The 20,942-nt window shown below is 56.5% G+C and overlaps 1 protein-coding gene across 2 annotated transcripts; it reads right to left on the reverse strand.

Annotated features, from left to right (window-relative positions):
- Positions 1-4,915: 4,915 nt before the first annotated feature.
- Positions 4,916-20,444, reverse strand: ANXA6 (annexin A6). 2 transcript variants are annotated; one of them, XM_085073735.1, is made up of 26 exons: positions 20,303-20,444; positions 17,954-18,014; positions 15,244-15,328; positions 14,873-14,967; positions 14,604-14,717; positions 14,426-14,516; positions 14,232-14,311; positions 14,099-14,155; positions 13,854-13,947; positions 13,676-13,771; positions 13,364-13,422; positions 12,965-13,087; positions 12,726-12,784; positions 12,221-12,296; positions 11,197-11,278; positions 10,882-10,976; positions 10,349-10,462; positions 9,743-9,833; positions 9,252-9,331; positions 8,997-9,050; positions 7,657-7,674; positions 6,747-6,843; positions 6,358-6,453; positions 6,029-6,087; positions 5,366-5,488; positions 4,916-5,277 (listed from the first exon to the last, which is right to left on the reverse strand). In XM_085073735.1, exons 2-26 carry the CDS (start codon positions 17,969-17,971, stop codon positions 5,218-5,220), a joined length of 2,016 nt encoding a protein of 671 aa, XP_084929861.1. In that variant the 5' UTR covers positions 17,972-18,014; positions 20,303-20,444; the 3' UTR covers positions 4,916-5,217. The 2 variants fall into 2 exon arrangements, with proteins under 2 accessions (XP_084929861.1, XP_084929863.1); XM_085073737.1 differs by lacking the exon at positions 7,657-7,674.
- Between the last annotated feature and the right edge of the window lie 498 nt (positions 20,445-20,942).

Consider the following 20,942-nt stretch of genomic DNA (forward strand, 5'->3'; position numbering starts at 1 on the left):
GTTCCTCCCAGGGGCCCGTCCTGTCAGGTATTAGTCAGCAAAAGGAGTGGGGGGGCTGTCGTGGAGGCTGTGATTCACTTTTGGACAACTGGAGTGCCTCGTTACATCATTTTCCTTGCCTGGTTTCTGGGCAACTTCACTGGGATTGCAAACACGTGCTTTCCCTCAGAGAAGCTGCTGCATCTGGCAGGAGGCATTGTTGTTCCATGTGTATTTCCATCTCATCCTTGTCCCTATCTGGAGTCGCAACAGGATGCATCTTCCCAGGGGAGCAGGGAAGAGCTCTGTTGATGGAGGTGCACCTCCTGGGTTGCAGGTTATCCCTGGAAACCATCCACCAGGAGAAATGGCGGTTAGAACCAAAGCTGCAGCCAGTTGGTGCTGGAATAAACACCAAGGATTTAAATGCTTCTATTTTATAGAGACTGATTCCAGCTCCCCAGCTCCTTGCCAGCAGGTACAGTGGTACCTGGCAGGGCGTTTGGTCTACACTTGCCAGGTGTGAACTGCAAGGCTTGAAGAAGGCGCAGCTTTAGTCCATCTGGTTTGGGTGGCAGGAGGGTGAGTGCTGGGCAGGATGGTGAGGAGCTGTGTGTCTGGGGTCTGCCTGCACCTGGGAACCTGTGGATGGCAACACCCTTGCCCAGTGCCTCTCCACCTCTCCAGCCAGCTGCTCCTTGTGTTTTCACCTGAGATTGCCAGCTCAGGCTGGCCCAAACGCCAGCACAAATTTCAGTATGAAAAGGAAAGGCTCTTGGTCCTGCTGGTCCTTCCTCGTTCCTTTGGTCCCACCATGCTCCCAGGGGAGAAAACTCCCCTGATGGCAGCTGTGGTTTATGAACACGCCTGTGTGGCTGTTGAGGGTGTGTTCACAGTTGACACGTTGACATGCTAGAGCTTTTTCAGCACAGAGAATTTGGTTCAGCACCTTCAGGGGCAGCTCACTTATGTGAAGGTGTCCTGATTGCTGCCATGCAGTGGGAAATGGGCTGAGAAGGAGCACAGGCTGCAGATGGGGGATGGTGGGACTCCTCCGTCCTCATCTCCTGGTTGTCTCAGATCAGGTCTAGCTTTCTTCAAGCTGATCCTACTCTAGAGTGAGCACGGTGGGCCCAGAGGTGTGAATCTGAAGTAGAATTAACCCAACAGGTCCCATTGCCCAAAAAATCCCTGTGCCCACTGTGCTGCTGGGCAAACAGAGTGCACTTTGAACCCTGATGGGGCAATGGGGACAGCCAGGACCTGGAGCAAGGCGGCAGCAGAGCAGGCAGCAGTTGCAGCTGGTTTGGGACAGCATTCCAGGGCCACTCCTGGACTCAGCTCTGCAGGGGGCTGCCAATGGATCCCTCTTGGCATCAGCAGCTGGGACATGCTGTTTGTGCTATGCTCATCAGATGCGTCCCAGTGCTCCGGCAGCGAAAGGAAGAAGAAGGCTGATGGTGACGCTGTGAGAGCGGGGAGGAAGCTCTGGCTGCAGGAGGGGATTTCCAGAACATTGTGATCTGCTGCTTATGCAAATCAGAAACTCAAATTAACCTGGCAGGATGGGAGGGCTCTGGGATGGAGGGCAAGGGAGAGGCAGGGGCGGGAGTCTGGGAGAGTCGGCTGCTGGGAGGGCAGAAGGGAGCGTGGAAGTAATCGGGATAGGAGAGTAGGGAGGTACTGAGGAGCAGTCCCACTCCACCAAGCCTCTGCAGTACCCTGCCTTCACAGAGGGCTGGATCACACCCTGGCTTTCCAGGGATGCTGGGCTGCGCTCACTTTGCTGGGTTTACCCTCTCGCTGAATGAGGATCCCCTTCTTCCTCTGCCTCTGACATGTGAGGCTGGACTCAGTGTCACTCACTTCACAGGAGATCATCACCTTCTGCCCTCTCCCTCCTCCCCAGTTAGCAGGGGATAGCTTATGGTGGGACCTGGCACAGTCCCACAGTGGATATGCCAAAAACTGTGGAAACCGGGTCTGGAATTGCTCAGAGGATTTCTTTGCGTACCTTAAGCTTTGAATCATTTGGAGTCTCAATGTACAAAACCAGCAATAGGCATAAGAGGGGATTTTCCCCTCTTCCTTTCTTCCCAGGCCATGTCTCATCCAGTTGCAATGCCTGAGAAAAGGCTCAGCAGCAGTCATCATGTCCTGTAGAACTGCTCCAGAGATGTGGGAACAATCGTGGAGAGCTCGGCTGTTTCCCCAGCTCCAGCTGTGGGGAACAGGTTGGGCAGTGAGGGACACATGGATATGAGGGGTGAGGCTCCTGCTTCCTCCTTTGGCTTGGGAAGAGGAAGAGCTAAAGAAGAAACCTCTGCCACCCCCCAAGACTGAAGGCTGGGTTTCTCCCCTCGGGGGAAGGGGAGGACGGCAGGTGGGATGCAAGTGGCTCTCATTGTATTAGAGATTAAGGAGAACATCCCATCTGCCTTTGAGGCTCCTCCTCTCCAGGGGCTGGCAGCAAAGAAGATCTGCAGTGGCTGACTCAGAGCAGAGGTCCAGCCCTCTCTGCGCAGCAAACTTGGGCTCGTGGGGTTTTCTAGATGTTGCAACCTGTGAAATCTGGCCTTGGCTTTGCCCGGAAGGGAGCCCTTACCCCCGACATTGCTGGTCAATGTGCAAAGTGTAAATCCCAGACTCTTCCCTGCAGCAGCCCCAAAAGCTGAAGCATGGATGGCTAACACAGACCTGCCTCCGGCCCGCACTCTGCTCAGAGCCTTGCTAATTCTTCCCCCTTTTTGTGCCCGTCATTTTATCCTCCCCCTTAATTTCTTAGCCTTCCTTGAACTGCCCACCTCCTTGTTGATCACAGGGGTTAGGCATGAGATTTGTCACTGACTGCCCTCAGACTGGGTGAGTTGGAGCCAGCAGATGGAGTGGAGGTGTTCCTGGAGAGTGGTGCTATGAAGTGTATTTTCTCTGGAGACTGGGGTGCTACAGGGATGAAGCTGCTTTTTGAGTGAGTCCCAGAGGCCATGCTAATGCTTCCCAAGATCTTGTCACCCTCCTGGTATTACCTTAGGATGGGTAGCTCTGCTGAGCTCAGGCAAGTTTGTGGTTCTTTGTAGGGCAGACCCAACCCCAGCATGGGGCAGGTGCTGAAATACCCTCTGCTCAAATAGGGTACTGACTGTGCTTGAGTGTTTGCAGCAATTGAAATACCACTGGCTGTTTTCTGCTCTGGCTGTAGCTATTGCTGCAGGAGATGGATTACTATGGCACTGGGGCAAGACAGAAGCTCTTTGGCTGCAGGATGTTTCCAGGAGAGGAAGTTGCTCCAAGGAGGAAACCCCATCTCACTTTCCCTTCCTGTCCCCCAACCAGACTCTGTTATCTTATCTGCAATTGTAGGAGCAGCTGGCAGCAGGTGCCAGGGGAATTCTTGGCCTTGGGACTGGTGTGCTGTGGTCAACCAGCCCTCCTGGTGCTAGCATCACCCTGAGCCAGGCTGGGGACTGACCCTGAGGGGCTAACTTGTGGTCCTGTGCCACTCCAAGATATCCAGGCTGTGGGTGGTGAAATCCCTGGCCATTGGCAATTGTGGTACAGCCAGAAATTTCACTGGAGTGTTTATACCTGTGCCCAGGGAACACCCCCCCTGTACAAACCCCTCAGTATCTGTTTTGGCAACAAGAAGGAGGCAGATGACGGCTCCTATGTTGTGGCCCTGTGCTAACACCAAGCAGGTTTTCCCCCTGCTCTGGAGGAACAGGGCTCCACTGCCCCAAATCTGTCTCTCCCAGAGGTGATGAGCTGTCTCCCAAGCCTCAGAACTCCCTTGGGCACTGCAGCTGAGTCCCTGAGCCCTGGTCCCAGCTGCAGGGAGGCAGCCAGCTCTGCTCCCCTCAGGCTCTGTGCCATCCCTTGTCTCCAGAAGCCTCTGCTGCAAAGCTCGGAGCTGCAGTACAGAGCCGCAGGAAGAGACTGGCAGATGAAGATTGGGGTTACATCGTCCCTTCAAAACAGCTTTTGCAGCTGCTCAGAGTCTTTGCAGCAGGTTCCTGGCTAAGCAGGTGACCCACAGGCTGCTGCAGGTGTGGGGTATGTTCAGCCACTGAGATGCTGTCTGGACAGGGCTGCCCAATCCCACTTACACACAAGGGTAAGACAGAGGAGCCCAAATTTCTATGGGGAGTATAAGGACGGTGAAAAAGCTTCAGCCGGACTGTTTTCCCCCAAGAAATGTTATTTTGTTACAAGGGGATGTTTTACAGGAAGGCATCACAAGGGAATTTTTAGTGGGATAACAACCAGCTGAGTTGTTTCAGCTTCCCTTGGTTTGTCTCTACATGTTGCTGCTTCTTGACCTCAGCTGGTTTTGAAGTGTTGTAATAATATTGTGTTATTATTCCTAACGCTGCTTTGATATTTTGAAGGTGAAGCTTTCCTCATCCAGCTGTTCTGAGGAAGACCTGGGTATTCACGACTTTTTGTTCTGGCTTGGAAACAATTGAAAGTGCTGGAATTTCCCGCTTTTGGAAATTCCAGTTCTTTTCTCCAGAGTGTTGGGGGAAGTGCAAACTGTTTGGGGGTGTAGCCTCTATGGCATGTGCCTTTCGACTGCTTCTTCAGCAGCTTGAAAGCACAGGAAACCGCGTGCAAGGACGGATGGATGCCATCAAGTCTGATTTGTATCTCTGGTTTATGAAAGCATCATCCACACTACGGCATGAACCCTGCCGGGGATTTTCAGAGGCATGAGGTGAAGCTCTTGGTGAAGTCCCTGCACAGCTGCCAGCTCCACACGCATTTTCAGCCCCTTTCTCAGCAGCACAGTTGCTCAGAGAGGTTTTGTGGTGTCTTCAGGGCCCTCCCTGGAGCTGGGGCAGGGCTCTTGCCTGAGTTTGCCTACGGGAGCAAGGAGACACCAAGGCTCCTCAGTCCCACCCAAACCTGCCCAAATAAATTGACTGCTCTTGCCCCAGGGTCAGCAACTGTGAGGTTTTATTTATGAGATTTAAAATTGTCTTTTCCATCTGGGTAAATTCCTTGGCTTAGTGGCATGTTCGGGTATGAATTATTTTGCTTCAAGACAGACAGTCTCCCTACCCAGACCCCTCTGCTCCCCTCCCCGAGACTCCCCCGCTTGCAATGTGGTGCTGCTTTCCAGCGCAAAGTGAGTTATTCTCTGGAGGGGACCGAGTGTCCCCTGAAGCCCCCGAAGCTGCGGTGACATCAAGGCAGTGGCTGCGTGCTGGCTCAGACACAAAGAAGGGCCCCTGCTGCCAACTAGTCCTCCCCACCACACAGGGCCAGCAGAGCCTTGCGGTAGTCGCCAGAGGTGTCCTTCTGCAAGAGGGAGAGCCATGTAAGAGAACTAGTCAGGGCTCAGTCAGACAAGGTGATGAGCCAGGAAGTGATGTCCCCATCCCCTCACCTCAATCATGTGGTGCAGCGATTTGTCAAACAGGTCTATGAACTCGCCCCGGATGTTGAGCAGGTCAATTTCGCTCCGAGAAATCATGATTCGGGTCAGGGTCCTCTCATCCGTGCCAGCACCCTGCAAGGGGAAGCTTGAACTAAAAATCCTGCAGGGACTGGGGCTCACAGATGCCCCAGGCATCTCCAGCACACTCTAAGCTGGGGATCAGGCCCACAGGAGAGCCACAAAAATGATCAGAGGGCTGGAGCACTTCTGTGAGGAAAGGCTAAGGGAACTGGGGTTGTTCAGCCTGAAGAAAAGGAGGCTCTCTATTGCAGCCTTTCAGTGCTTAAAAGGGGCTTTAGAAAGATTGGGACAAACTTTTTAGAAGGGTCTGTAGTAATAGGACTAGATGACCTTTAAAGGTCCCTTCCAAACACTCAAAGTGTTCTATGATCTCTCCTAGGACAATATATTGGACTTGGTGCTGGCAAGACACCAGCCAGACACATCTGCTAACCCCGATTATTGGTTTGATCTCAGCCTTCCCCTACTCCGTCAGGGACAGCCAGAGGACAAACCCTATCCCTGTCAGGGGGTTAAACCACAGAGTCCCAAAGGGTGTCTGCCCAGCACAGCCCTCTCCCTCAGCCCAGCCCCAGGATGGTCCACCGTCACCTTCATGGACTTGTAGAGCTTGTCAGCGAAGAAAGCCGGCTTGTTCTTCACACTGCGGACTGCAACACACAGAGGGAAGGAAGGTGAGCTCATGGCACCCGGGGCACACATCAAGCAAGGAGCTGTGGCACCACTGGGTCAGCTACAAGCTCTCCTTGGTATATGGGGTTGGGGCCCTCTCTAGGGACTCTGTAAGTTCCCCAACCCCATGCCACACAGGGAGTCTCTGCGGCCCAACAACAGCAGGAATCTGCTGCCACATTGTTTTGGCAGTGACCGCTAAAGGGGTGCCTGCCCTGCAGGGAGCCCTGTCCAGAGGGAGCACTGACCGATGGCCACAAAGGCGTCCCTCACATCTCCTGACATCCGCTTCTTGATGGCGTGCTCCACGTCGTGGTTGGTCATTTTGATGAACTCCTGGAACACTGGGGATGGGGGAGAGAAAAGAGTCACTGCTGAGCTGTTCCATCCCAGCCCTGGACACCCAGGACACTTGAGCCTCAGCCATGGAGACTTCTGGACCAGGTGGGACCAGAGCAGGCTTGGGTGACTTCAACTGGCCACCTCAATTGCCAGGCCACACCATCTCTTCCCACCACAGCTGGGGAGACAGGGCTCAACCTCAGCCTTGAGGGGACCCCCATCTCCCATCCAGCCCAAATCCAAGCACTTGTGTTGCAGCTGAGGGTTCAGCAGCAATGGAGAAATGTGGTCCTACCTCTGCAGAGGTGGGGATAGCTGCGGGTGCAGAGGATGCTGAGGAATCGGGTTTCCAGGGAGTCACTGGAGTCATTGCTGGAGACATCAGCAAGTTTCTGGGGGAGAACAAAGAGTGAAGAGGGAGGTAGAGAGATGGACATAGCAGAGAGGGACACAGATGTCAAGCAGCTCTTCCTGGGACAGCCAGTCCTGACTGAAAACTCTTTTGCAAAGAGGGTGGCCTTTTATGAGCAGGGAAATAGCTGGGTTTCCCCCCCCGCCCTAAAAAAAGTGTTTCCCCTGCATGGATGTGAAGCTACACACTCACACATTATCTTTAAGAAAAGATGTTTTCCCGTTTTTGTGGAAAATTCTAATGGTTAAGACTTTTTTTGTCCTTTGTGGAGGATGTTCCAGGGGTGACCAACACCACCTGAAGAGGAAATTCAGAGCTGCCAGACACAGGAGCCACTCTGGGCTACAGTGGTGCTGCCTATAGGTGAAATGGCTGCCATTCCTCTGCAGGCATCAGTGGGAGGCTGTGCTCATCTCACCCATTAGTCTATTGCAGGAGAAAGTCTCCCTTCCCCAATTCCCATTTTTGGTGAACCAGGGAAGCCAGCATCAAGTCCCACACTGCCTGGAACATGGGTCCTGCATGCAGGCAGCAGGCAGACTCAGTTCCCAAGGGCAGGGCAGGTGGCTTTCTTCCTCTCCTGCCCCACCCTGCACTCATTGCAGGTCTCATCTGTCCCCTCGTTCCCCATCCTGAAGCAAGGATGCCAGAGTCCCAAGCAAATGAGCAGAACCCATGTGGCCAGAAGAGCCAGGCTTGTGGGGCTGCAATTCCCAGCCCCAGCCCTGCACCCCAGAACCGCAGCATCCCCTCAAACATGCAGAAGGGCGAGGAGCAAAAGGCAGGCACTCACCAGGGTCTCAGCAGCAACCTGGTGGAGAGAGAGAGACAGGAAGATGACAGGGTCAGAAGGTGCTGCTCAACCTTTATCCTTCCCTGACAACACAAGGGAAGTCTAGCAAAATCCCTAAAAATTACCTGTCCTCAGGTCCTTTGCTTCCCCATGAACAGGACCTGTCCTCCTCCACTCTGGCCTCTACACCAGTACCACAGGAGGGTGTTCTCTGGCCAAAGTGAGTCCCCCCACCCCTAGAGCTTGGGTGCCAGCCTGTTGCTCCTCAGGGAGCATCCTTGCCTGGCTGCACCTGCCCACCTCTGCCAGGTGCACGCAGTGCAATGAGGGGAAGGGCAGCTTTGCTGACAAAACACAGCATGGTGCCAGGTCAGGTGCCACCTGGCTGTTCTAGTCATCCCTGGCTCTCTCTTTCTGTGCAGCAGGGCAAGGTAAGCAGCAGCACGTATAGCAGGGGTGCAGGCAGTGCACAGGCAGAAGTACAGCAGAGAGTGTGGCAGGGTGCAGGCAGAGCATGGGCAGAGATACAGCACAGAGAGCACGGACAAACAGGTACACAGACGGGTACAAGCAGTGCACGGACAGGGACACAGGCAGCGCAGCATCCACTCCCTCTGCTGGCAGCAGCCCTGCTGGGAATGCTGTGGTGCTCTCCCATGCGTTGGGACATTCAGTGCTGGCACAGGACAGCTAAGTGAGAGCTCAAGTTTTTGACCCTGCACAGACCCTTCCCAGTCCCTTAGAGAAAAGATGTGTACCAAAGCAGCAGGAGTTCAGGGGACAGAGCCCGTGGGTCACAGGTCTCCTGGGACCAGGAGCTGAGCCAGGGAATGGGCCCATACATCCCCCTGCACTGCTTCTGGCTGCTCAGCCTTCCCCCTCCAGTTCTGTCTTGCCACAGCCCAGCAGAGGTTTGGAGCACCCCAGTGTGTCAGGGTTGCCCCATGCACAACACCCAGAAGGGTGTGGCTCCTGCAGAGCAGCCCAAAGCTACGTTTGAAGCTCAAGAGCCAGGTTTCAGCATCAGTGTGTGTTACTGAACCCCAGGGTGGCAGCCCTGCACGAGAAAGGGTGCAGCATACTGGTTGGGAACTCGCTGGGGCTGATGACATGGTTTGCAGCCTCCCCATGCATGGAGCAGCAGAGCCAAGGGCATCAGGAATTTGGCACAGGAGCTTTATCTCCAAAGGTGTAATTTCACCTGGCATCTCCCCCTGCAGTTTACAGAGACCCTGGCTCAGCAGCATTTGCTTCCCTGAGAATGTCAATTCCAGACCAGGGCATGCAACATCCTCTTTTCAATGCAGAGCCCATAGGAGCACTGCCAATATGGGTCTTACCTTGGCATCTTCATGTGCCTGCGTGACGTCCGCTGGTCCTTCATCGCGGTTGCCCTGTGGTTGGATACAAAAATCATGGAGCTGGAGAGGGGACATCTCCTGGGAGAGCCCCAAGTGAGGGAGTGGCAGACAGAGTCCAGCAGCACTGCCCAACCAGGCAGAGATGCTCTATCTTCTCCATAGTCACCATCCTTGCAGACCCTCAGCACTGCCTGTGGCAGGGAGAGGAAAATCCCCAGTGAAAGCTGCCCTTACCAGTGCCAGGGAGACGAGAATCCTCTTGAAATGCCCCGATGTGTCAGAGCTCAGGTCATCTTCCAGGCTCTTGTGGTAGGCTGTGGAAAAGGGATGGTTGAGCCCTGCAGCTCTGCTTCCCACCCAGCAGTGCCTGTTTTGCCCAAGATCCCCTCAGATGAAGCAGATGCATCCATCTAGCCACCCTAGCAGCTCTAATGCCCTAAGCATGAGCACAGCCTCTTGCTCCAGATGCTCTGGAGGAAATAGGATCATTGTGAAAGAGCTCTCAGGGAAAGAGACATTGGTCACAGAGCTTGGCATGTCACTGTGAGATGGAGAGAGGCTAGGGCCAGTGCTCTGCTGGAGGAACTAATAGACTTTCACAGCACCAAGTCAGAGACCCAACCCAGAGACAAAACTTTGCCTGGGCTCTAGAAGGGCCTTGTACAGTGTTAAACATGGTCTGTGCCCAGCACCTGGGTGCTCCCCACATCCCTCCTGTGCTGTACCTTCCTGATACGCCTCGTTGATAGCCCTGATCTCCTGGTTGTTCCGCGTGGCCATGATTTCGATGAGGACGCTCTCATCTGTGCCAGCCCCCTGGAAGAGAGTGGTATGGTGGGGTGCTGCAGGTGCCAGCACCACATGGGGACATGTTGGCACTGCCCTGCAGTGCCAGGCAAGGAGGGGCTGCTCTAACCCCAGGCCAACCATGTGCCAGAAGTCTAAATCCATCAAGTGGCTCCAAGGGCTGGTAGGAACCAATGTGGAAGTGGCCAAGTACACTGCTAGTGGAGTCCCAACTGGTTTGACTGGTGGATGGACAGTAGTGCATGTCACTGGTTTGCCCCTACCCTGTCTCTCCTCTGACTACCAGCTGGCTGAGCATGCTGGGCTGTAAAGATGCCAGACTGGGCTCCCAGCAGGTCTTGAGTGCAAACCAGGTCTTTGTCCTGGTGCTTTCTGATCCTTTCTTCTCTACAGGAGATGAGGCCCTGGGGCATGTGAAGCTGGGGGTGCTCACAGCCCTGGGCCACCAGTAGTGTGGGTACAGCCACAGTGGAAACCACCTCATCCTCCCATGCTGGCACTGACACCAGCAGTGTGGCAATTACCTCCACAGCCTTCCTCAGCTGCTTGGCATCGTACTGCGCCGGCGTCAGCATGAGCCCGAGGATCAGCTTGGCCAAGCTGCCAGACAGCTCAGATTTCAGGTCTGCCATCAGGTCCTGCAAAAGTGTTTGAGGGCTCAGTCTCCAGCTGCTTCTGCAGAGATGGACCAGTCAAGGCAACATGGGCAAGAAAACGGGAAGAGAGTGTGGGGATTGGAGACGTGTGAAAACCCTTGGGGCAGTTAAAAGTTACATACTGGGGGTGGCTCTGGGGAAATCCTGGCTCTGGAGTCCTCTGTGAGGGATTGAAGGTGGGACAAACGAACAGGAAGGGACACCCTCCCTCGGGCTGGTGGGGCACCCAGAGTGGGGGGCTGCTGTGACAACTCTGTTTCCCTTGGGGGAGTCATGCCAGGAGACATGGGTGTACCCCAGCTGCCCACTGCTCACTGGGCAGGATTTCTTTCAGCGAGGGGCTGATCTCCATTTGGGAGGGGGCAGAAGGAGGAAGCAGAGTGGGATGGGGGCGACAGTACCCTGCCATAATGAGCCTTGTAAGCCTTTAGGATCTGTTGCCTCTGGGCGTTGCTCCTCTTGGTCAACACCTCAATGATGGCCCCTTCATCCGTGCCTGCAATGACAGCAGAGCCACACTGTGTCACTGTGTCACTCCTGATTATGGGTGCATCACCACCACCACAAACTGGGTAGGTAGGGAAGGGAGAGCTCCCACATCTCCATCTCTTCATTCCCCCACTGGTTTCCATGCAGCCCTGTGTGGGCCAGGGTGGATTTTCTGCCCCAGGTGCTGCTGAGGAGCAGCAGGTAGGGCCTACATGATTTCCACTTACCCAGGCCCTTCATTGCCTTCCTGAGCACCTGCGCATCCCCATCATCGTTGAAGTCTCCCGCAGGCTGCACGGTTCCTTGCAGCTGTGGATGCAGAGGGGTTTAGGTTCATCTCTGAGATGGGAGGGAGGGAGGAAGGCATGGAGGGGTGAAGAGAGGGAGGGATGAAGAGAGGGAGGGATGAAGAGAGGGAGGGATGAAGAGAGGGAAGGATGAAGAGAGGGAGGGATGAAGAGAGGGAGGGAAGGTGCCACCCAGCAAGCTGAGGCCAAAGCAGGTTGTGTGTTAGTGCAAGCACCTGGGGCTCAGTGAGGATCTTCCCGCCACTGTCACCCCTTCCATTAAGGGGCAAACCATAGCCAGACCAGCAGAGAGCAGGAAGAAGACAGCAACAGACCCTGGAGTCTTGGTGTCCTGCCCAGTGTTGCACCCGCCTGCCCTAGCAAGGGGACATCTCAGCCTGGGCTGGCCACGTCACTGAGAGACAGAAGAGGAGTCGATGAAAGCGTGCTCACTCCTGCCCTGCATTTCTACCCTCTGGTGTCCTTACAGCTCCAAACGTATCTCCATCACCACAGTTATGTAGGGCTCAGGGTGTCTTTTCAGCACTCCCAAAGCACCCTTCTGTGGGAGATCCAGCTGCATGCAGGGTGCCAGCTCCCCACTGTGCGGCCATGCCCTGGCCAGCTCTGGGCTACCCTGGGGAGCAGGAGGCCTTGAGTGGGCACTGGAGCCAGGGCTGCACGTGATGCATTGCACGGACATGCAGGACCCACTGCCCCAAGGGAGGAAGGCCTTAGAGAGAGGAGGGGGTTAGAGGAGCCCACGGGGGGCGGCCAGCCCCGCCAGGGTTATGTCCTGCCAACCTCGTGCCCCAAAGCCAGAGTATGGCATTGAGAGAAGCCGAGGCGCGAGAGGCAGAGCAGAGGTGTGGGGCTGGCCGTGCCCCATGGCAGAGAGGAGCAGCCAAGGGTCCCAAGCTGGCAGGCAGCAGACAGGGGGTACAGGGGGGCTGGGGGTGCTGACCTCTACTTTGACCGCACTAAGCTCCCACATCCGATAGGCCACCTGCGCCGCCTCGGGGAAGAACTCACCTGCAGCACTGCAATGGGAGGGCAAGGACAGGGGACAGTGAGCCATGGGGGCTCTGCACCCACCAGCAGCCCTCCCTCACCCTGTCTTGCCCCTCCATAAGGGGTGTTTTGTATCCACTGGCTGCAGTGGCAGGAGCCAGGTGCTTGCTGTGGGGCTGGATGGGTGGGAATGGGAGGAAATGTGTGGTGAATCCCAACCTCCCCCATCAGAGCATCCTCCCTCCAGGGCTTTGGCCCTGCCCTGCAGGACTTCCATGTGCCACGAAGGGACCATGACATCGTGGCTGGCCATGCAGAGGGGCCACAGGGCCCCCTATACTGAACCACTGTTACTGCAGGTGCTGCTGGTCCAGGTGCTCCACCAGGCTCTGACCCAGAGGTTGTACCCAGCACCAAGGGGATGAAGAGGGACAAAGCGGGGTGACAGGTGGTCTTACTCATCGTCCCCTCCACACAGCTTCAGCAGAGCCTTCTTGTAGTCCCCAGAGGTGTCCTCCTGGAAAGGCAGATGGAGACAGAGAACCATGCAGTAGGTAGACTCAAGTGCCATGGATGGGCTCATGGAGGGGGGGTCTCTCTGAACCTTGTCCTCAGAGATGGACACCCAGGACAGGGCAGGGGTGGTATCATGAGGGAGGCAGCAACTTGGGGATGAGTGGGGGTCCCCAGCACTTACTTTTATCATGTTGTAGAGAGATTTCTCATACTTGGTCCTGAACACCTCCCGGATGTCCAGCATGTCGATCTCGCTGCGGGACACCATGATGCGGATCAGCGTGTTGTCTCTTGTGCCCAGACCCTGCAATGGAGCAAGCCCCACATCAAGCCTGAGATGGCCAAGCAACTCAACTCAGCCCACCACGTGGGACCCTCTATCTGACTTTTACCCACCCCCAGGTCTGAAGGAATAACTCCTTTGGAGGGAAGAGCAGAGACTCCAGGTCACATAAGCCCTGCCTTCATGGACCTGTGTCACCCTGCTGTCCAGCAGCACCCTGTGGCAAGGGGACCCCTCCTCTGGCCAGCTCCCTGCAATGCTGGGGGGGACCCTGTAGAGGAGGGCAAATTCACTCACCTTCATGGCCTTGTAGAGCCTTTCAGCAAAATACTCTGCTGTGCTTCTGATGCATTTCACTGCAGGGAAATTGAGGTGTGGTGAGGGATGCCAGTACCCAGCTTCACCAGTGCCCCTGGTGCCAACCTCTGAGCACCCACATCCCATGAGAACCACATCCAGAATCTCCACCTGCCCTAAAGGAGCCTCCCTGAGCTCCCTGATACCAGGTAAAGCCACAGCCCTGACCCTGCTGGCCCTGGTGCTGAGCCCTCCCAGCCCAGGAGGGCCAGTGGTGTGTTTTTGCAGGATCCCCATGCAGGGCTGGCTTACCCACAGCCAACATCAGCTTCTCAAAGTCTCCGGACAGCTCTCCCCGGATGCTCCTCTCAATTGGCTTCCCAGCAATCTTGAAATATTCATCAAAGACTGTGGGATGAGAGCAAGGAGATGTCTGGAGAAGCTGCCAAGATACCTTCAAGCCCACCCCGAGGTTGCAGGTGATGCTCACCCAGGCGGAGATGCTGCCTGCTCCTCCGGCCAAGGATGTAGATGAACTGGGCCTCGTCTGTGCCCCATTTCAGCTCGCCAGCTTCCAGCAGATCCTTGTGAGATGGAGAAGGTGGCACAGCCTGACTCAGGGTGCTGCCCTTGTCACCCACCTACCTTTTGCAGACCCAAGTCCAGATGGTCCCAGTGCCACCAGCCCCATCCCTGCCCAGATACCACCTGTCACAGTGACCTGCAAGGCCTCACCTTGGCATCCTGCTGCACCAAGTCCTCGCTCACCACATCGTCCTCTTCCCTGGCACCCTGTGGGAGAAAGACAGGCTCAGCCCTGCAGGGCACAGGCACCCACCACCTACAGATGCTGGACAGATGGACATACCTGAAGCAGAACAACAAGCATCTTCTTGAAGTGGCCTGATGTGTCTCCAACGATGTCAGCTTCCAGGTCTCTCTCATAGGCTGGTGGAAGAGTAAGGGAAGAGATCAGGGCCTGGAGAGCTGGATCCCTTCACCTCTGCCCTTCTCATGGCTCAAGAGGGCACAGGGCAGCCTCTGCCCTTCCTCAGCCCTCACCATCTTTGTAGGCAGCCACAAGGTTGTGGATCTCCTGGTTGGTGCGTGAGGCGAGGATCTCGATGAGGCACTTCTCATCTGTGCCAATGCCCTGCAGGCAGAGATGCAGCCCCATGAGCAGTGGGACTGGCTGGGGTCAGCTGGTCAGAGGGGCCCTGGGGGGCTGCCCACCCCTTACCGAGATGGCATCTTTGATCTCTTTGGCATCACCATAAGCTGGGGGCCGCATCAGGCTCACGATCAGCCGCTCGAACTTCCCTGTCAGCTCGTACTTGAGGTCTGCAATGAGGTCCTGGTGGAGGAGAAAGGGGCTGGGGGACTCTTTGCTCCATAGCATCTCTGAGAGGGTCCAGGGAGCGATGGGTCCCTGCATGGGCTGAGTGATGGCACTCATGGCCACTTGTGTTTGCAGTGGGGGCACAGAGCAGGGAGTGTTCCTGCCTTTACCTTCCCATAGAGGGCCTTGTAGGCTTGGCAGATCTCCACTCGCTGCTTGTTGCTTCTGGATGTGATGAGGTCAAGGATGGCTTCCTTGTCACTGCCTGTGGGGAGAGCCAGGAGTCATGGATAGCCCACGGCTGGGCTCATCACAGCCACCCTGCTGTGTCCAAAGCTGCTTTGGAGTTGGGGCTAGGAGGACAAGCAGGGTCAAGGTGGCCCCAGGGAGGAAAGGAAACCAGAAGAGCATTAGCATGCTGCTAAAGCAGTCAGTCAGCTGAGAGGGGAGGTGATGCAGGACATGCATCCATGCAAGTGTCAACTGAAGGAATAGGGGACATCAAGGGTAGCCCTGGGACAGTCTGGAGTAACATCCATACCAAATCCTTTCATGGCATTGTACAAGGCCTCTGCATCCTGGTTGGCATCAAAGCCCTCGAAATCCTTCACCGAGCCCCTGTAGACCTAGGGGAAAGGAGGAGAGAAGGTACAAGGGGAAGGAGCAGCCCCAGTGGGAAGGGGGAAGGAGAAGTTGAAGCTGAGGTGAAATCCGTTTCGGCTCAGGTTGGCCAAGACAAAGCTCAGCCTCAAACATAAACAATTGTTCTCCTCTGCAGTTGTTTTCTTTCCTGTTTGCTTTCCCTTCCTACAGAGGGAATTAATTTTCCACTGCCTTTTGCAAGCAAGGAACCACTCCAGATGCTGAGGATGCCCAAGCTCTGCACGGCCTCCAAGAAGGAGACAAATTTACAGGCACAAAGTCATCATGGGCTGCTAAATGGAAAACACTAAGAAACACCAGAGCTGCCAACAGTTTGTCCTGCCCCATCATGCACTTCCATGAGGCCCAGACTGATCCAAGGGGTTGGAGCAGAGATGCTGGATATTGGGAAACTTTTTCTTGAGCGCCTGAAAAACTCTGCGGGTTGGCATGATCCACTTCTATCTGCTCTTCTGCCACTTCCAGGCTGCACAACAGGGAGCCCAGGAATGACACCTCCAGAGACTTCAGGAAAAAGGAGGGACCAAGATCTACCCCCCAGGTCAGCTTTGCCCAGGGGAATTCACCCCAGGGGAGCCTGGAGTCGGACTCTGAATGAGATCAGCACCACCCTGGGTAGAAGCAGATGTGAAACCATCCTGGCCCCACATAAGGAACTGGGTTACATCCCCTACCAGAGGCACAGAGCAGAAAGAGCTGAGCAGCATCATTTCCTTAGCTGTCTTGCTGGGGAATGAGGGCTGGGAGCTGAACTGGGGCTGTCAGTTGTGTCAGCACCCTGGGAAACCAAGCATCCTCCCTTGGCTCTGCTTGTACCACGTGCCAGCTGGTAATATGCACCTCCTTGGGATCATCTGCTCAGGATCCACTGCACGGCTTCTTTAAGATCCTCAGGAGCTGTACAAAGGCCCAGGCCTGCTGCCAGCATGGACATCTAAAGCCAGCACATCCACAGAGAAGATGGGCATCAATGTCCCTGACCCAGGAAGTGCCTCCAGGAATGAGCCCAAGGAGATGGACTCAGGGCAGCTCCATACCCACTGCTCTCCTGGGTGGTATGTCAATGCCACAGCACAACAGCTCTACTGCACATCCCACACAGCACCTGCAGAAACAAACCACCCTCTCTCCTCCTGTTTTCCAGAGAGAAACTGGGCACATCCCACAGGCCTTCTTGGGAGGAGCTGCACCGTGTGGCAGGGACCAAAAGGAGATGCTGCCCTTCCAGGGAACCAAGGGGCACAGGACAGATCATATTGCAGGTGATTCATCGGGAGAGCTGGATTTAGCCCCACTTCCCAGCAGCTCCCCGACCCTCCTGGCTTGGCACAAGCTACTGCCACACACATGCCTTGCAGAGATGGAAATAAATTGCAAGGCAAATGAGGTGCCTGGAGGCAACAGGAGTGAGCAAGGGTGGCTGGAGGGTATTGGGGAGTCAAGATGTTGGCCGTGGTTAAATGGAGAGGAGGAACATGGCTGTGTTCCTGCCTGCTGAGCCATCAAAGCATGAGCTGCCTGCCTTGCTGCAGTGCTGCCTGGCAAGGGAAACTGAGGCAGGAGCTCAGTGCTGTGCATCACCCTATAATCCCTGCATTCTCTGTGGGAATGAGCCCCAGGGAAGTGCAGGAAAATCAGTTAGGATGGAAACAGCATCCTGCCCACTGCATACTCTTCATACCCCCATCCTGCTTTCCATCCTGTTTCAGCTGCCAGGGGCCTCCCACCTCCCCTCCTCCAGCCTCTGAGTCATCCCAGCCCGTCTGGGACCTCCCAGCTAAAAATAAGCCACACTGGGGCCAGGAGGGTGGAAGCAAAATTCCCAGCGTGGCTTCATTCTCTCCCACCCCACGGCTGCTTGGGGTCCTGGACCATGGCAGGGGAACGTTCACCTGCACTGTGCCTCAGTTTCCCCATCCAGAGCAACCATTGCCTCAGCTGGGCAGGAAGCTTTGGATAATAAGGCTGGAGGAAATAATTGCTTGATTTCTCCAGGGAATGGAAAGCAGATCCTAGCCCCAGCAGTGGAGAAGGGAGGCTCTGGGCTGGGACTCCTCCCCTGCCAGCAGGCAGGCTGCACTGAGCCAGCCACAGCTGCCCACCGAGGCAGGGTTTCCACCCACACTGAGATGTTTTCCTGGCTGCAGGGGAGCACCTGCTCACCCAGCTGCCACATTGCACCAGCCCCAGCTTGGAGTGGGGAGTAATCCAGGCTGGGGAGGGGGGAGAGGCCCAAGCAGGGCTGCATGCCTTGCAGCACGCTCAGGCGGGAATTTTCCCCATCAAAAGCACAAATCCCCAGTGCAACATCTCCTCCCCTTCCCACGGTCCTGCTTCTCTTCCCCATCCCACTGTGGTCCCAAAAGGATTTTTGCTCCTTGCTGTCCCTGCTCCCCAGCCCAGCACTTCCCCCATCTGCATCCCATCCAGACAGCATTGGCTGGACAGGCAGGAATGTAAACAAGCTCTGGGCAGCATCGTGTCCACGCTCCCTACCATCCCTGCTGCTGCTGGAGATACTGTCCCAGCTCTGGGGTCTGTCCTGCAGCACACCAGCACCCATCCCTGCTGTGTGGGGTCACCCTTACCTTTCCTTTGGGTGCCATGGCTTCCCAAGCTGGAAATCACTGGAGTGAGGGCAAGGAGGAGCTGTGGAAGGGAACAGAAAGGTCGAAGTGAGCCAAAGCCCCTCTCTGTGGGTTGTGTTAGTTCAGGGAGTGTGGGTGTGGTACCCACGGGAGGGCAGTGCCAGGTGCTGCAGGATGGATCAGGGACAGGGGCTTTGCTGGCCACCCTGCGGTCACCAGAGAGGTGACCTCTGGCACTGAGGGGACCCCACGGGCCAGGGGAAGCACAGATGGGCCCTGCACAACTTTCTGCAAGTACCACGAGAAACCAGAGGGGAAAAATGTGGTGAATATGTGAAAATGGGCTGAGCATCCTCCGCAGGGCTGGCCCTTCTCACTGCACCCCACAATGTCCCTTCTGCTTCCCTACAGCCCTGAAGCTCTGGGGCATCCCAGCTTTAGCAGCTGCTGGGGACATTCCCTTGTCACATGGTGCTGGGCAGCCCCCACAACATCCCAGCAGCTTTTATCTGAGTTTCTGTGCAGCAATCAAGGCCATCATCAGTCCCACACATCCGCTGGAGACCAGGAAACACAGCTGGGTTTCCAGGGCAACCCGCAGGTTGTTTTCTAACACAAGCACCGTTTATAACTACAACCCACTGCAGTGTGGGCTCTCCTCACCCCCCCAGAGAAAGTCCCCCAACAGCGCCATTTGCTCCGAGGAAGCTGGTAGAGGGAGAAAAACAGCTGGAAAATGGAGCCCAGCCATGAATGAACCGCTGAGCGTCAGCTGAGGCAAGCATGAGGCACGGCCCCGCCTGGCTCGTTCACCCTCCCTCTGAGACACGTTGCAGAAAAATTCAAGGCAGAGCAGGGCCACCCTGGGGGATTTCTGACCCCAGAGGAGTTAGGTTTCATGCCGTGGAGTGAGCAGGAGAAATCACTTGAACTTCCCTGGCTCAGCTGCACATCCCTACGAGAGCAGCAGAGGAAGGGGAGACCCAACCCCGCAGCCATCAGTGTGGCTGGGTCCCCCTGCTTGGGAACAGGAAGCTTTTAGCACCCACAGGCACCCTGCTTGAGGGGAGAAACTTTTGCAGAAAACCAGAGCTGCTTTCACCTCCCTTTCCCTCTCCAGCTGTGAGCCTCAGCCCCTTCCTGTTTGGGGACAGTCCCCACACACCCCACACGCAGTGGGGCCGCACTGCGGCCAGGCACTGGGTGGGTGCCAAGGGATCCCACCCCCGGCCCATGCAGCCCTTTAATGCCTCTTTGGAGACTACATGAAGCTGTGTGCCCTCCTGGGAGTGGGGAAATCCCAGCACTGCACAGCTCTTCGCCCTCATGCCGTGCATGTGGCAGTGAGGCTGAGACCACCCAACTCATCTCAGCAGTGGTGGAGAATCGCTGACCACACCCAGTCTCCGACCTGTCCTTGCAGTGCCCCATCCCTGTCCCCACTGCTGCCCACACCTCTGCAGAGGCCAGGAGAGCAGCCCTGGGAAAATGCCCAAACACACCACATCCATCAGGCAGCAGGGCCCTAGCATGGGGGTACACCTGCCCCCCACCCAATAGCAGAGAAATTTGGGTTTTGAGGTCCCATGAGAAATCCTAAATGATGTGCACAGCCTCTGTGGAAGCCTGTTTCCCCAGCAATGCAGCTCTCCAGCCTCTCCTGACAGGTCTGAGCTTAGGGTTGCAGCCCAGGAGCCTGACTGCCTTGCAGGGCTCCCCCAGCACAGAGGGGGCACCCAGTGCCTTGCCACCCGTTGTCCTGAAGATAAGGGAGCTTCCCCGGGCTAAAAAAAACCGGCATCCATCCTCCTAGTGGGGCTCAGGACATCCCCAAAGTGCCCTGCCCCACCCAAATGCCAAAAAGCCTTCCAGGCCTTCTGGAGCTCCGAGCCTCCGGGTGCTGTGCGGTGCGTTTACCTGTGCAAACCTTGGCGGCTACCAAACCAGGGGGGATCCTCAGCTTGGATCCCAGCTGGAAGGAGGGATGGGTGTTTCCACAGCCCCGCAGCACCAAGGCATGGGCTAAGGCGCATCCCGGCCGGACACACCCATGGGGCCCGCAGCACCGCCAGCCCCCACACCTCAAAGCACCTACCGGCAGCGCAGCCCCCCGGGGGGCTGTCAAACAGGAAAGATTTTTCATAAAAAGAAAAAAAAGCGCAGATTCCCCCTGCGGCCACCCCTTGGAGGGAGCCTCCGCTTGCACGGCTCACCGCCCACCCACGGCTTTCCACGACTTTCCTCCCCGCAGGCCACTGCGGAACAAAGTGCGCGGACCCTCCCGGTGCCCCCGCCCCGAGCCCTGAGCCCCGCAGCCCGGCTGTCCCCCCGGCCCGCAGCGGCACTGACCGGCAGCGCGGAGCCTCTCGGGTGCGCTCGCAGGAGCCGCCGCCGCGCTCGGGGTGTTCTTGTGGCCGAGCGCTCGTCCTTGGCGAGCAGCTGTTCCCTCCCGGCGAGACGTCACCGGCCCCGAGTCCCCGCCTGCCAGGGCCAGGGCCACATCCCACCCCTGGTGCCACGCCAGACCTCAGCCGAGTGCCGCGCCAGGGCTCAGCCGAGTGCCCGCGGTGCCAGCGGCACCCAATGTCACCCGTAAATTCACCTGTGGGGAAGGGGTCGCCTGGCACTGCAGCCCCACCGGTGTGTGCAGGGGCAGCGGTGACACGCACACTGCCAGGCAATAGTGGTGATTGCATTTCAGCTACGGAAATGTCAGCACTTGTGTCCCCCTGGCTGTGGTTTCCTGGTGGTGGGGAAACCCTGCCAGGCGCAGGGCACTGCCTCCCGATCCTGCCGCCAGCCACCTTCTCTGTCACCCAATCACCCCTTCCCTGCTCATGGCTGGGAAATGTCCATCCCTGATTCTGCCAAGAGACAGAGGAGCAAAGAATGGCCTGAGCTTGGCCCTCCAGGACCTGCTGAAGGAAGAAGGTGCTGACCAAGGCTCTGCAATGAGCAACCACAGGGCAGGACCCCAGCTGGCACAGGG

Source organism: Lichenostomus cassidix, chromosome 13, assembly GCF_008360975.1.
Source record: "Lichenostomus cassidix isolate B80296 chromosome 13, HeHo_3.0, whole genome shotgun sequence".
Classification (NCBI taxonomy): domain Eukaryota; kingdom Metazoa; phylum Chordata; class Aves; order Passeriformes; family Meliphagidae; genus Lichenostomus; species Lichenostomus cassidix.